This window comes from Protobothrops mucrosquamatus, unplaced genomic scaffold (assembly GCF_001527695.2).
Source record: "Protobothrops mucrosquamatus isolate PMUCROS unplaced genomic scaffold, P.Mucros_1.0 scaffold4537, whole genome shotgun sequence".
NCBI classification, from domain to species: domain Eukaryota; kingdom Metazoa; phylum Chordata; class Lepidosauria; order Squamata; family Viperidae; genus Protobothrops; species Protobothrops mucrosquamatus.
Genome location: NW_015390442.1, coordinates 12,536 through 26,114, shown reverse-complemented (window position 1 = coordinate 26,114; position 13,579 = coordinate 12,536). Strand labels below are relative to the sequence as shown.

General features: G+C 60.7%; 1 protein-coding gene across 1 annotated transcript in view; it reads right to left on the bottom strand.

Annotated features, from left to right (window-relative positions):
• Nucleotides 1-8,675: 8,675 nt before the first annotated feature.
• ZNF335 (zinc finger protein 335) overlaps nucleotides 8,676-13,579 on the bottom strand; it is a 9,285-nt gene continuing 4,381 nt past the window's right edge. The window contains exons 13-25 of the mRNA XM_015828464.1: nucleotides 13,149-13,372; nucleotides 12,190-12,282; nucleotides 11,876-12,096; nucleotides 11,627-11,741; nucleotides 11,161-11,460; nucleotides 10,906-11,048; nucleotides 10,675-10,814; nucleotides 10,350-10,438; nucleotides 9,846-9,926; nucleotides 9,666-9,749; nucleotides 9,505-9,570; nucleotides 9,292-9,379; nucleotides 8,676-8,864 (exon numbers count right to left, since the gene is read on the bottom strand). Of these exons, the coding sequence (XP_015683950.1) occupies nucleotides 8,758-8,864; nucleotides 9,292-9,379; nucleotides 9,505-9,570; nucleotides 9,666-9,749; nucleotides 9,846-9,926; nucleotides 10,350-10,438; nucleotides 10,675-10,814; nucleotides 10,906-11,048; nucleotides 11,161-11,460; nucleotides 11,627-11,741; nucleotides 11,876-12,096; nucleotides 12,190-12,282; nucleotides 13,149-13,372 (1,751 nt within the window). The 3' untranslated portion in view covers nucleotides 8,676-8,757. The remainder of the gene's footprint in view (nucleotides 8,865-9,291; nucleotides 9,380-9,504; nucleotides 9,571-9,665; nucleotides 9,750-9,845; nucleotides 9,927-10,349; nucleotides 10,439-10,674; nucleotides 10,815-10,905; nucleotides 11,049-11,160; nucleotides 11,461-11,626; nucleotides 11,742-11,875; nucleotides 12,097-12,189; nucleotides 12,283-13,148; nucleotides 13,373-13,579) is intronic.

The window sequence follows — 13,579 nt, the reverse complement described above, 5'->3', positions numbered from 1 at the left end:
AGGTGAGTTTTAAATAGGGACAATTTTTAAACAATTTTAAAGAGCCACAGCTACCAATATTTGGATTTTAATTGGTTTTTAGCAGGGGAAAATTTTTTGTACAATGTTTTAATATGCTGTGAGCCGCCCTGAGTCCCATGGGGAGAAGGGCGGCATATAAATTTAAATATAAAATAAATAAAAATAAATATAAAAATAAATAAATTGTAGTTACATATATGGGCATATATTGCCACTAATTGATCACTTTTAAGTGATTTTCCCTGACCTTGTCTGATACTGATCATAATGTAAAGTTCTTCTGAAATTATGTCTTTAATCTGATTCCCCTATTTTTTTGAGAGATGTTGATTCCACTCCGACAGCTTCTAATAGAATATTTTATCTCTTGGATATTAGTGCACTTTGAAGATTCTGACATTTTCACAAGATGTTGCTGGTGGCAATGCTGTTATCTTACAGATTACGTTTTAACAAAAAGACTCATTTCATTCATTGTAACCAGTCAAGATTTATACATGTCAGTTTCTCTTTTCTCCCTCTTCTGAGGGAGCCGGTCAACCACATCCCTTTGCTAGACCAAGGTCAAAGATTTGTATATCCAAATCAGCTGTGAGAATGAAATAATTAATACAAGAATATATTAACTTAGAGTCCAACATGGTTCTGTGAAAGGAAAACAAATCTCAGATCCTATTAGAAAAATGTTTAAATCTCACTAAGTGTAATAAATATAATAAACTACATGGCTGTTTTCCCTGGAGAGCAAACAAAATTTTCCATCAGTTAGAAGATCAATAGACAATAACCTGACCAAGATGGTGTAGGACAGGTTCTCGTGCCTGAGCAGTGGGCTGGACTAGAAGACCTCCAAGGTCCCTTCCAGCTTCTATTCTATTCTATTATTCCATTCCATATTCTATTCTATTCTATTCTATTTCCTATTCTATTCTATTCTATTTCCTATTCTATTCTATTCTATTCTATTTTATTCTATTCTATTCTATTCTATTCTATTCTATTCTATTCTATTCTATTCTATTCTATGTCTATCCCAGGTCATGGTTAAGATTGGGTCTATTTCATCTTTAATATGAACTTTAAAAAAACCAGGGAATAATAGAACAGAATAGAGCTGGAAGGGACCTTGGAGGTCTTCTAGTCCAGCCCCCTGCTCAAGCAGGAGAACCTATACCATCTCAGACAGGTGACTGTCCAGTCTCTTCTTAAAAACCGGTTCCACTGGTTAATTGGAATGAATGAATGAATGAATGAATGAACGGCTTCAACTTTTGCTCAGCAGCCTTTCCACTCCCCCGCGTGAAATGCCCCTGCAGGAACTGGCTCCCGGCTCTCCTGGAAGAGAGAGCCGGGACTCCCCATCTGGGGAAGACATCAGCCCAGACGGCCTGGCCCCCGTCAATTCAGCCTTTCCTCCCCCGCGTGTCCAGGGCCACCGCTCTGTTGCGAGGCCCGGGGTTTCACGGGAGGCCCTCGCGGGACCATCCCCACCGCTGGGACCCCCCAAGAAAAGGAACCAAAGGCAGAAGCGGGACCGCAGCGGGAGACCCGGCTGGAAGCTCCCCCGGCCGCCGACGGCTCCGGTCCGAGCTGGTCTCCCGGCCAGCGGCTGAGCTCCTGAGCAGAGGCCGCCCGCGCGGTCGGGGCTCCGGAGGAACGCGCGGCTGCAGCCCCCCCGGCGCCGGCTGACCTCGTTGGGGGCTTCCCGCGGAGGCTCCTCGCCCGGTCCGGCTTCCGAAGGTGGCACCGCCCGCTCGGCCCGGCCCGGCCCGCCCTTCCGCCGCCCGCCGCTCGGGGATCCCAAGCCCGCTCGAGTGGCTCCCCCTGCGCTCCGCGGCCCCCGCGCGCAGAAGAGCCCCGCCGGCCGGCCCTGCCCAAGCGGAGCCCCGCGGGCCCCCGCGGACAGACGAGCCGCCGCCAGCCGAAGCCCTGCGCGATCCGGGGCTGCGGGACCAGCCGGCACCTTCGCCCGGGAGAGCCGCGTTCCGTGCCCCGACGGCGCCCCCGCTAGACGGGCTCGGATCGCTGCAGAGAGCAGCCGGCGGAGCCGGGGTTGGGGGCGCTTCGCTGGGGGCAGAAAGCCCGAGGAGAACGGCCGGGGAAGAAGGAGCAGCCGCCCTTCGGGACCCCCCTTGAACTCCGCTTTCGCTTTCTCAGGCCGCCCATCTGAGCGCCCCCCCCTGCCGTGGGAAGAAGCCCCCTTGGCCCGGAGGCCGAAGCTGCGCAGAGCCCCGGAGCCTCCTGTCCCCGGACTCACCGGCTGGGAGATGGGCTGGGAGAGGGAGCCCGGGCCCGGCGGGTACCAGCCGTAGCAAGGCAGAGCGGGATACAGGCAGGGCAGCCGGGGCAGCAGGGCGGCCGGGCACCCCCTCAAGGGGCTCCAGAAGCCCCCCAGGTCCCTGAGCCCAAGAGAGAGCTTTGGGGGTGCGGCCGAGCCCATGGCGGGGGACAGCCGGGCTGCTGGTAGAGGAACCCCCAGCTTTTATAGGAGCAGGTCTGGTGGGGGGGTTGAGGGGAGGATGTCGTTAGAGGTCACCTAGTTCCCCTTAAAGGGACAGGATCGGGACTGGCCAATCGGGATCCTCCAGCTGCCTGTTTCCCACCCCCACCCCCCCTTTCCTCAAGGGAGGGGTTACAGGAAGAGAGCCCTGTTGGGTAGCCCAAAACCTGAACTCTGAGGACACTTTTTTTAAAATAATTATTTTTTGCCAAAGGCTGCCCAGTAGGAAATCAGCTCCACAACTGAATTTCTTGGGCATGGGGGAGGAGGGAGGCAGCTGGGCGTTAAAGCTCCTAAAAGGAGCTTTTAGATCCTCAGGGTCCATCAGCCACAGCGTGCATGGAAACCGATGGGAGCCACAGCCTCTGCAGTGCCAGCCCAGCCCTCGCCCGCCTGGCAAACTGGCAGGGGGCTCCTGAGAAATCTCCGTGCTTCCAAACTGCCTGGGACCTTCCAGGTTCCTTTCTGGCCTTCTCCCAGCACCCTCCCCAGCGAGGGAGGCCCCTGCAAACCCCCTTCTGGGGAGCTGGCAGGCCGGGGAGGACCACAATCCCCCTTCCGATGGGCTTTTCCAGCAGGAATGGAGCCTCTAGGTGGGGGTTCTCTGGAGAGGCCTGGGGTCACCTCCGGAAGGAGGGAGTCTCTGCCCCACCTGCCACGGAAGAGAGCGCAGGGCCAGAGGGATGGCCAGAAGCGCCGAGGACCGGACAGCGAGGGTGCTGGTGCTGGACCATCCATGTCCTGGCTTCCCCTCGGCCGAAGGAGCCCCCAGCCCCCGCCTGCCTGTGGATCCAGGAAGAGGCAAGAGTCGCCTTTGATCCTGAGAGGCAAAAGAGAGAAAGCACGGCAGAGGAGGGGGCTGGGACAGTGGTGGGATTCAGTCGGTTCGCACCACTTCGACAGAACTGGTACCTAGTTTTTTGTTGCCCAGCAGGCCCAGAATGGACTTCCGGAAGTGGCATCCATGCAGAGAACCGGTTGTTCACCTATTGGAATCCCACCACTGGGCTGGGAGCTTTGGTGGGGGGGGAGACGTGGAGGGGAAAGGCTGGCCAAGCTAAAGAAGCAAGAAATTCAGCCAGCCGGTGAGCAAGCAAGCAGGAGGGAGGGAGCAAGTGTTGGGGGGGGGGAGGGACAGGGGAAGTCAGGTGAGAGTCCCTTCTCCCAGCCCCCCCACCCTCTGCTGCTCCCTCCAGACAGGGGTCTCTCATTGGGCAAGTGCAGGCAACCCAACTGCCCTCCTTGTGGGCCCAGTGCTGGAGAGCAAATAGGGAGCGTGGAGCGGTGGGTCTCCACCTTGGGAACATTAAGACACGTGGACTTCAACTCCCAGAATCCCCCAGTCAGCCATGAGAATCCACATGCCCTCCCAACGCAGAGGTGGAGAAGGCCCAAAGACGACCTTGGTGGGGAAATACAGGTGCTGCTGACACCTGGGCAGAAGTTGCCAGAGCTTTGTTTAAGCCCAGAGCAAGGAGATGGCATTGGAAGCAGTTCTGGCAGACGCCCCCCCTGATTCACTGGGGTATAAGAAGGGCGTGTGTCTTTGGAAGGCTTTGGAAGGCTTGCGAGCCCCCCCCCCCGTTCTGCTTCTTCCCCATTCGGCAGGGCCGCTTTGGGGTCTCCCCAAACTCTTCAGATTCAACCTTGTGTGCTCTCCACCCCCCTGGCCTCGGGCTTCTCCTTCAGCTCTGCAAGGCCTCTCCCTCTCTCCTTCCGGCCAGCTTCTCTGGGCTGCCAGGGAAGATCTGGCGCCTTCTGACCGGAGGCCTCCGGAGGGACGCTGTCCGTAAGGAAGGCCGCCTCAGATCCCGCCTTCCGCTTCCACCAGCAGAGATGTCAGCGGTGGTCCCGGCCTTGTGGGCGCCAGGGACCGGTTGCGCGGAGGGTGTTTTTTCCGTGGACCCCTGGTGTGTGTGTGGTCTTGCGCATGCATGGATGGGGCTTCGCTTGCCGGCATGGAGCAGCCCTGGCCCGTGGCTCTTGAGTTGGGGACCCCTGCCACGGAAGATATTCCCTGCTTACGAGTACAGCCAGGTCTCGGCTCTCAACAGGACATCCAGGGACCGTTCTAAATTCCAACTGCACTGAAAAAAAGGGACTAACAACCAGTTTTCACCCAAAAATGCTTTTCTCCCCCCCAAGGCAACTGGACTTTCTTGTTTTTCTTTGAAGACGTTTCACTTCTCCTCCAAGAAGCTTCTTCAGCTCTGGCTGGATGAGCGTGAATCCCCACCCTCCAGTCAGAGCCGAAGAAGCTGCTTGGAGGAGAAGCGAAATGTCTTCAAAGAGAAAAAGGCAAATAAAAAAAAAAGGCATCTTTGGAACAACTAATGGCCTGGGTGGCTGAGACTCTCCACAGACGACCAGTTTTCACCCTTTCAACCACTGCAGCCTCCCCAGGGTCAGGCGATGAAAATTAGGAAACTTGGGAACTGACTCGTATTTATGACGGTCGCAGCGTCCCGGGGTCACATGATCCCTTTTCGCAACCTTCTGACAAGCAAAGTCAACGGGGAGGACAGAGTCTCTTTGCGGCTCTGTTACTACCTGAACAACTGCAGTGATTTGCTTAGTGGCATGAAAGGTTGTAAAATGGGGCAAAACTCAATGGACAACTGTCTCGCTTAGCAACGGAAATTTTGGGCTCAGCTGTGACTGTAAGTCGGGGACCGCCTGTGTACCTCTTGTGCACAGAAGACAAATTTAGAATTTAGCTGCCAGGTCGGAAGGCTACAGGAGCAGGTGGAACCTCATGGAAATAAGGCAAAAAACAGAAAGAAATTAAAAGATTCTGCCCAAATGCGATGCTTTTGTTTCTATTCAGGCAGGCTGCTTGTATGCATTGGCAAAATAAAACATAAAAATAAAGGCCGGCCAAACCGGAGAATGGCCCCGTGGACACCCGACTGGGAAAGGTCAATCGATGTTCCAGAATCAAGGGAAGGGGGGGGCTTAGCCAGGTGTGCCAACTCTTGTACAATATCCTTAATTTTGCAGCCAGCTTAGGATCATCCCCCACGGATTACAGAGGCTTCCCTGGGAAAGGAGGTGCCAGATGTTCAAGATGGCTTTAGAAAAGAAGGACAAGCGGCATTAATGCCGACGCTCGCTGGATGGTTGAGAGACCCAAAAGACCCTCCCCCAAAAGTCCATGTGTTCTTCCTGGATCGAGGGTTCTCAACCAGTGGGCCACGGCCCGGTAGCGGGCCATGGGGCCGCAGGACAGGCTGGCCAATGCACGTATGTATGCGCACATCCCCCCACTTGTGCTAGCACCGAGGCTGTGGGGTGCAAAAACAGGATGCCATACTGCGGGGCATGAAAATGGGATGCTGCCGCTGTGCTGCAGGGTGCGGAAATGGGGCGCTGTGCCGTGCAAGAACAGGGCAGGGCTAGTATCACACGTTTGTGTCAGGTGTGTCCTCGTGGCCCCGTGCCTGCACACACGCATGTGTAAAATGCCTCCCCCTTTGGTCCACCAATCGAGAAAGGTCGGTGACCTCCATCCTGGACGACAGACGAGCCTCCAGTTGCGTTGACCGTGTCAAGGCGTGGAAGGTCTTGGAAAAGGGGAGTCCTGCCTTCACACGAAAACAGGGGAAACTGACCGGTTCCAGGTCAGTAAAGGTGCCCAGGCAGTCCTGACCACAATTGAGTCCCAATGTTCCTGTTGCTGATTGAGAAAGTCGTTAAGTGAGTCCTGCCCCACTTTACGACCTTTCTCCCCACAGTTGTTAGCTGGATCCGGTTTCCCCATTGACTTTCCTTGCCAGAAGGTGGCCAGTGGTGAACACCTGATCCCAGGACACGGCAACCGTCATGAAGTACATCATGCCAGTTGACAAGCATCCGGATTTTCATCACGTGACCACCAGGACGCTGCGAGGGTCACAAGACCCTTTTTTCCAGTGCTAATGTAACTTTGAACGGTCACCAATTCCCAGCTCGGAGCAGGGCCGGGGGGGGGAGGGCGCCCAGGCCACCTTTCCCTCTCGCCCACCTTTGGCCCCCGAGGGCTGCAAGGGAACCGTCTCTTGCCAGCCTGAAGGGGATTCTGCCCTTCTGGGACACCACACTCAGTGGCTCAGAGGCCAGGCCAGATGGTCTCAAAAGGGCCCAGGACACCCCTGGTGGTGAAGCAGACCCCAAAGATGACGCCCTCTGTGAGATCCGAAGTTGCCAAGAGGCCCCGGAGAGCTGGCAGGAGACGGGCCCTCACAGCCATCCCTTTCCCAGCCTCCAGAGGATGGAAGGAGCTGAACCCGGAAGGAAATCGGATCCTGCCTCCTCCAGAGGCCTTTGCTCAGGGCAGCCGAGCCGCCAGAAGCCCGACTGCGGTGGGCAGGGGAAGGTCCTCCCATCGCTGGCAAAGACCCCCCTTCCATGACTACCAGCTGGGAGGCCGAGGGCTCCTGGCCACCGTTAAGGGGGAAGCAACGGCCAGATCGAATCGGCTCTGGCCCAACTTCGGGTGATCCTCATGAAGCCAGGCAGGGTCAGATCAAATTAAGAGCTGGATGGGAGACCACCAGGAAGGCTTGGGGCTAGACGGCTAGTGACCCCACAGCAGTCTCAGCTGGAGGCGGTTCGACTCAACCGGGCCTTTATTTGCCACCAGAGTCCTTGAAGGAAGGTCCCCTCCCGAGTTTTGCCAGGCCAGGGTGCCGGCTCTGATGCTGGGTCCACTTCTTTGTGCTTCCTTTTGGCATTTTGAGCCCGAGGCGGCAGCTCCCGGGACATGCAGCCCCCCTCCGGTGATTGCCAGGTGCCTCGATTGGCCCGCTCTTCCTGGCAGTTGATACTGGGGGACACGTCCCGTATAACAACTCTTGTTCTTTGGGGTAACAGGCAGCACAGTCAGCATGAAAACCAGGGCTTCAGCATGTGCACCCCCCACTGCTTGCCCTGGACATCCCATCTTCCAGAATTGGGGAATTTTATTTAATTCGTATCTTGCCTTTTATTATTTTTTATTAAAAACTCAAGATGGTTTTGCATGGTGCCCTGCAGCTCTGCAAAGCGTCAGGCTCTCCAGACACCCAAGTAGCCCTTTTACCCAGGATGGGCTGCAGGGAAGGTTGTGACCCTTGTGCCGTGCTCCTCACCCAGCTCTTCATGAGGACTGGCACCAATTCCCCCCTTCTTGAGTGGCCGTGTTTCCACAACCCACTCACGGCCTTCTTTCATTTTCATTCCTTCTCTGCGCTTTTAGCCTGTTGTGTGAAGGCAGCCTCTCAGATGAATTTAGGAGTCACCGCAGCAGGGAGCCCAAGGAACAGGCCAGCAGGCAGGTTTGGGCTCCTTCCTTCCCAACAGGGGCCAGCCCCCCCCCCCTCGGCCCACCAACTCTCTCCAAAGCCTTCCTGGCCCCCCTCCGTTCTCAGCCTGGCACCCCTTTCCCTTCCGCCCGCTCGGCTCCATCAAGCGGGAGGGGCAGGGACAGAGGGGACCCAGGCTGCGCTCTTGAGGGCTCCAGCCAGGCCTGCATGGGCCCCGCTGCCCGTCTCCTCTGGAGCGCGACCTTGCCCCCAGCGAGGAGGGCCGGCCTCTGGCTTGATCAGATAATGGCTGGTAATCCCTGCCTGCCCTCTGCTAATGCGCTGCCGGGACACAGCTGGAACGGCTGAGCCAGGCAGAGGCCACAGCTGGCGGTTCCCAGCTCCAGACTGCGGGCAGAGTAGGGGGTCTGCGGCCTTTGCCGCCTGCCCAGCCCAGCCCAGCCCAGCCCTGCCTCCCCCGGCCTGGCTGAAGGTGCCCTTCGGGCGAGGTGACATTTTGCCCTGTTGAACGCCACGGGGATAAGGCCAAAGCTCCTCGTTAAATTCCCAGATTAGCAGTTCTAATCCGACACAAACTCTGCCCGATGAACAGGCGGCGTCTGCGCTGCCAGGAAGAGGGGCCTGGAGTGGGTGGGGGGGTGAGAAGCCCCCCACACATACAATCAATCACACAGACCAGCATTGTCCACACCTGGTGGGCCCTTTTTATTCAGCAGTGCGTCCACCAGACGGTCCTCGGGCGAGGCTGCTGACTGGGGTCTGGGCCTCCCTCTTCCAGGGGGTCTCTGGGAAGAGGGGCCCCACCTGGCCTGCCAGGTGACCTGCGGGGCGGGCGAGTGCGAGCAGCGGCTGGAGCTGGCCGGTTGCAGGAGGCACAATCCGGAGGGAAGGCTGGTCCTTTGGCTGCCCCAAAGTGCCAAGAAAGCGGGCGGCCTCTTTGGGCGCAAAGTCCGGTCACTCTGCAAGGGTGATGATGTCGTAGTGGATGCCCGGCTGCAGCTGCTCCGGCCCGGACTCCGTGCCAAAGGGAGCGTGGGCCACGGCCACATCCGCCACGGCTGCAGAGAGAGGAGGGAGGAGTGAGCAGAAAGACGGGGAGGGGGTCCCAATCCTGCCCCAATGTCGGAGAGCCCAGAACTCGACTGGCAGCTGGAAGGGAGGAAGCGGAGAGGGCAAGACCTGGTCCAGCCCGACGGATGGAGAGGGAGCCTTTTGGGAATTTCTCCCCCAAGAGCTGGGGTGAAAATGTGGGTGGCAGATCTAGGGCAGGCCTGGGGGATTCCGTGGCCCCCTCCCCACCAGGCTGTGGGTCGACAGGGCAGCCTGGACTCCGACACGCCCAGAAACGCCCGGCTGAAGCACCTGTACAGAAAAGGCAACCGGAGTTCTTTCCTTTGCCCAAGCCGGCTGCAGGTCGACCCAGGTGGACAGGCAGAAGCTCCTGCTCTGGGGGGGCCTCCTTGCTGCTCCCGGACCCCCCAATAACTGTCACGGCCGAGTGTGTCGCTGCTGCTGCTGCCTCCAGCTGGGCTTGCGTGACAAGCTGGTGCCCAGGGGACACTGGCACATACTGGATCTGTGGAGGGAAGGCATCCCTAAGACCCCCCTGCTCCAGACCCCCCCCAAGAGAGCCCATTCACCAGCTCAGCCTCGCACCCCCTCCCCCAGCATCCCCGTCCCAGGGCTGCCCCCCCCCCGTACCTGGGGCTCCTGCACAAACGGGCTGCCCTCCTCGTACTGGATGTGGGTGATCTGGCCATCCTGCACCTGAAACGGCAACCGGGGCTGTGAGAAATCGGGGGGGGGGGGAGCACGGACCCCCGTGTTTGTGGGAGGGGGGTAAGGGGCAGGGAAGGCCTCACCTGGATGTGGTGGCCCTCGGGCAGCACCACGTACTCGTGGGGCAGGAGCTGCTGGACGCCCTCCTGGGTTATGATGTACTGCACCTTCGGAAGGAAGGAAGGCGGGGGAGAGGTTATCGGGGGCTGTCGGTGGGCAGACCCCCCAAGAGCCCCTCCTGGGGTGACCGGCAACGGCCTCACCTGGTTCTCGGTGGTCACCAGGTGCTGCACCATCTGCCCGTCTGCCGTGGCCATGATCTCCTGGATGTAGGTGGCTTCCTCCTGCAAGCAAAGGCCCAGACATCACGCCCAGCCCGGCCTCCCTACAGCGGGCAGCGGCCCTCGTGCCAGGCCAGGGGCAAAAGAGAAACCGGAGGGGGAGGGGGCAAAGGGGGGGAAGGGCCGATTCCTCCAACGTGCCCCAGGCTGGAGGCTCCCACACAGACAGGAAGCGGCACAAAGATCAGCAGAACTGAGGCCTCCTCGTCGGCTATAATTTCCCCTCAATCTGAATTCAGGTCGTGTGAATGCAACCAGCGCATTTTGTCAACCCAGCCAAGTACAAGAGCTGTTTTCCAGGCTGCAAGATCTCACCTGGGGGGGGGGAGGGAATTCCCTGAACCTGCTGACCTTGGGCTGCCCCCCCCAGGTAAAAGGGGCGACCCTGAGCTCCCCACAGCCCCCTCAGCCTGGCCGTCTCCTCACCTCGTCGGGGCCGTCCTCCTCCTGGGTCACGATCATGTGTTCCTGCTCCAGGGCCTGCGGGAGCCTCTCCGGCCCGCACTGCAGGGCCGCTGTGGAACAGAGAAGAGAGGAGTCGGGCTGCCGGCCGGCCTCTGCTTGGTGACCCCCAAGAGGCTCAGCGGCCGAGCCCCAGGCAGGCTCCGGCCGCCCACCGGCAGCCCCTCCCCAGGGCTGAAGGCCAGTCGGGGTGGGGGAGGGAGGGAAGCAAAGCTGGAGAGGCTCCTTTCCAAGGATTTGGGGGGGCGGAGAAGCCCCCTCCCTCCCTCCCTCCCTCCCTCCCGCTTACTCTGCAGCGTGGCCAGGGTGTCCTCGTGGCTGTTCAGGATGATGGTCTGGGAGGTGGCCGGGAGGGGCTCGGGGGCCGGTCTTCCCTCAGAGCTGTGCAGCCTCTGCATGTGGAACTTGAGGTGGCCCTTCCGGTTGAACCTGGAGGGGGGGGAAAAGGAGGGCTGCCCTCACTTGGCTGCCAAGGCCGGAGGGCCCCTCCCCCGCAAGGGACGCCCCCTCCCCGGCTCACCTCTGGCCGCAGATGTGGCAGGCGAAGGGCTTCTCGTTGGTGTGCGTCAGGGTGTGTCTGCGCAGGTCCTTCTTGTTCTTGGAGGCGAAGCTGCAGTGCTGGCACTTGTGGGGCCGGAGGCTGGCGTGCTGCTCCAGGTGGCTCTGGGGAGGGGGTGGGGTGAGAGGGGCGCCAGCAGCCCTCGCCCGAGGGGAGGACCCCGGTCCCAGCAGCCAGCCCTCCCCGGAGCCCCCTTCCCCACACCCGAGCACCTACCCGGACCTCCGGCCAGGCGGCAGCCGTGAAGGGGCAGTCGGGGCACTTGAAGCCGCTGGGCCCCACGTGGGCCCTCTTGTGGCTCTCCATCTCCGCCCGGCCCGCGAAGGAGGCGCTGCAGATCTTGCAGGAGAACTTCTTGGCCGGGGGGGCCTTGCCCGGGGAGGCCCTGCGCGGGGGCTGCTCCGCCAGGACCAGAGGGATCGCACCGGCCTCCGGCTCCTGCTGCTCCGGGGGGGCCTGCCAGGCCAGGCAGCGCACCACCGGCCACTGGACGGCCGGCAGGGGCTCCACGGTGATCTGCCGTGGGGAGAGCCATCACGGTCACGGAGGGGCCCCTTTGGCAGAGCACCCCAGGAGGGCCGACACCCGCCCCGACAAACGCTCGGCTGGGAGCCGCTCCGAGCCCTTCCCTGGGAGGGAGCCGTAAAGGCTTCTGGGGGACGGACGGGGGGTCCTTGCTCACCTCCCCAGGAGGCGCTGGGGGCTCCTGCTGCTGCTGGGGCCCCTCTAGGAGTGCAGGGCCCTCCGGGGAGTCCTGGGTCGCCGTCTGCGCAGTTTCGCCAGGAGCCGCCTCCTTGCTGCCGAGAGAGAGAGAGGGAGGATGGGAAATGGGCCCAAGAGGGGGGAGGAGGAGGAGGAGGAGGAGGAGGATCTGAAGGACCTCGATCTCCCCTCGCACAGATGGCAGCGCCCCCCCCCTAGAAAAGCTCACCTGTACAGCGTGCTGGCAACCTCTGCGCTGGGGGCCACCACCCTGTACTCGGAGGCGCCGCAGAAGGGGACGGCGATGTGCTGGACCTCAGGGGCCCCCGGGGAGGACGGGAGGGGGGGCTCCCTCTGCTCCACCCCCTGGGTGGCCAGGAGGCTGGCCTGCAGCTCCTCTTCCTGGCCCTGGGACTCCGGGGGCTTCTTCACCGCCTTCACCACGGCCACCTGCGGGAGCAGCCCAGCCCGGTCAGGCTCAAGGCTTCGCCCCTTCCGCGCCCCCCCACGCAGGAGCCGGGAACCCCCCCCCCCCATCCTCACCTCCAGGGTACCAGCCGGCAGCTCCCGCTGGCCGCTCATGTTCAGCAGGAGGTCCAGGGCGGTTTGCGTGGTCACCTCTGTGGAGCTCTCCACCTCTGGGGGGGGGAAGTGGTCAAAGTGAGGCCCTGAACTGCCAGCCCCTCCGGCCAGCCCCTCCGACCTGCTCTCTCTAAAGTTGGGGGTCTCAGCGCAGGGAATCACACGCGCCAGCGGACATTCCCCCGCCTGGCTCTGCCCTCCAGGCCTCCCTAAAAAGAGGGGGGGAGGGAGGGTCTCTCTGGCCTCAGAACGCAGCCTGCCTTCCCCATGTGGCTTTTCCCCTCTCCCAGCCTTCTGTGCAGATCTGATAGGGGGAACACCCCCCTGCGCCCCCCGCCCAGTCCGTATGGCAAGAGCTGGCTCCTTCCAACAACTCTCTGACTCTCTGCCTGCCCAAAACTTTCACTTTGACTGAAGAAGCTACTCGGACGAGGAACGAAACGTCTCAGTCTTAATAAACTTTGGTCCAGTTGCCGCGATTTAACCTTTCGGATTGATCCTCGCACCCAGATCCGGTCGTGGAAGAAAGGCCCGAGGCAGCCCGGCTCCCAGGCCCTCCGAAGAAGGTAGGGGGAGTGGGGCTGGTGGGGGACCTGGACAGGGGCTGCTGGCCCGGTCCTGCCCTAGGGAAGTCACAAGCCGCGGTCCCCCAATTAAAACCAAAGGGCCGGCATCCCCAGCCGCAGGTCTGCCCATCTCGAGGGGGGCTCTGCCTGACTGCCCGCCCCTCCCCCCCTCCCCCGGGCGTGTACCTGGCTGGAAGAGAAGGATGGCGCTCTGCAAGGGCTCCTGGGAAGGGTCGGGGGGTCCTTGCCCCGGGGGGGAGGCCACCTGAGGGGAAGAGCCGGCTGGTCACCACGGCGGCCTCAGCAGCAGCAGGGGACCCCCCCACTCCCCCAGGGCGGGCGCCGGCCACTCACGGGCGGGGGGCCCTCGGGGGGCGTCTGGGCCTGGCCGTGCTGCTGCTTCAGCTCCTCGATCTGCTGCAGGGTGAAGAAGGGGCGCCGTCGGCAGGGCCCCTCCTCCGGGTGCTGCTGCTCCCACTCCTCAAAGGCCTCCGGGTGCCGGCTCTGGACGTGCAGGCGCAGGTTCTTCTTGTGCTTGGTGGAGAAGTGGCAGAGCTCGCAGCCGAAGGGCTTCCCGCCTGCAGAGTGGGGGGGGGGGAGTGTGAGAGGCTGGGCGGCCCTCCCGCCTTGTTCCTCCACACCCCCCCAGCCCCAGCCCCCCCAACTGGCACCCCCAAGAGGCAGCTGTGCCCGCTCTCACAGCACACAGGCGGCACTGAGGCAGCCTCCCTCCGGTCTGGGCTACAAGACGGGGGGCTAAACTCATCACACAGCAGCCCCCCCCC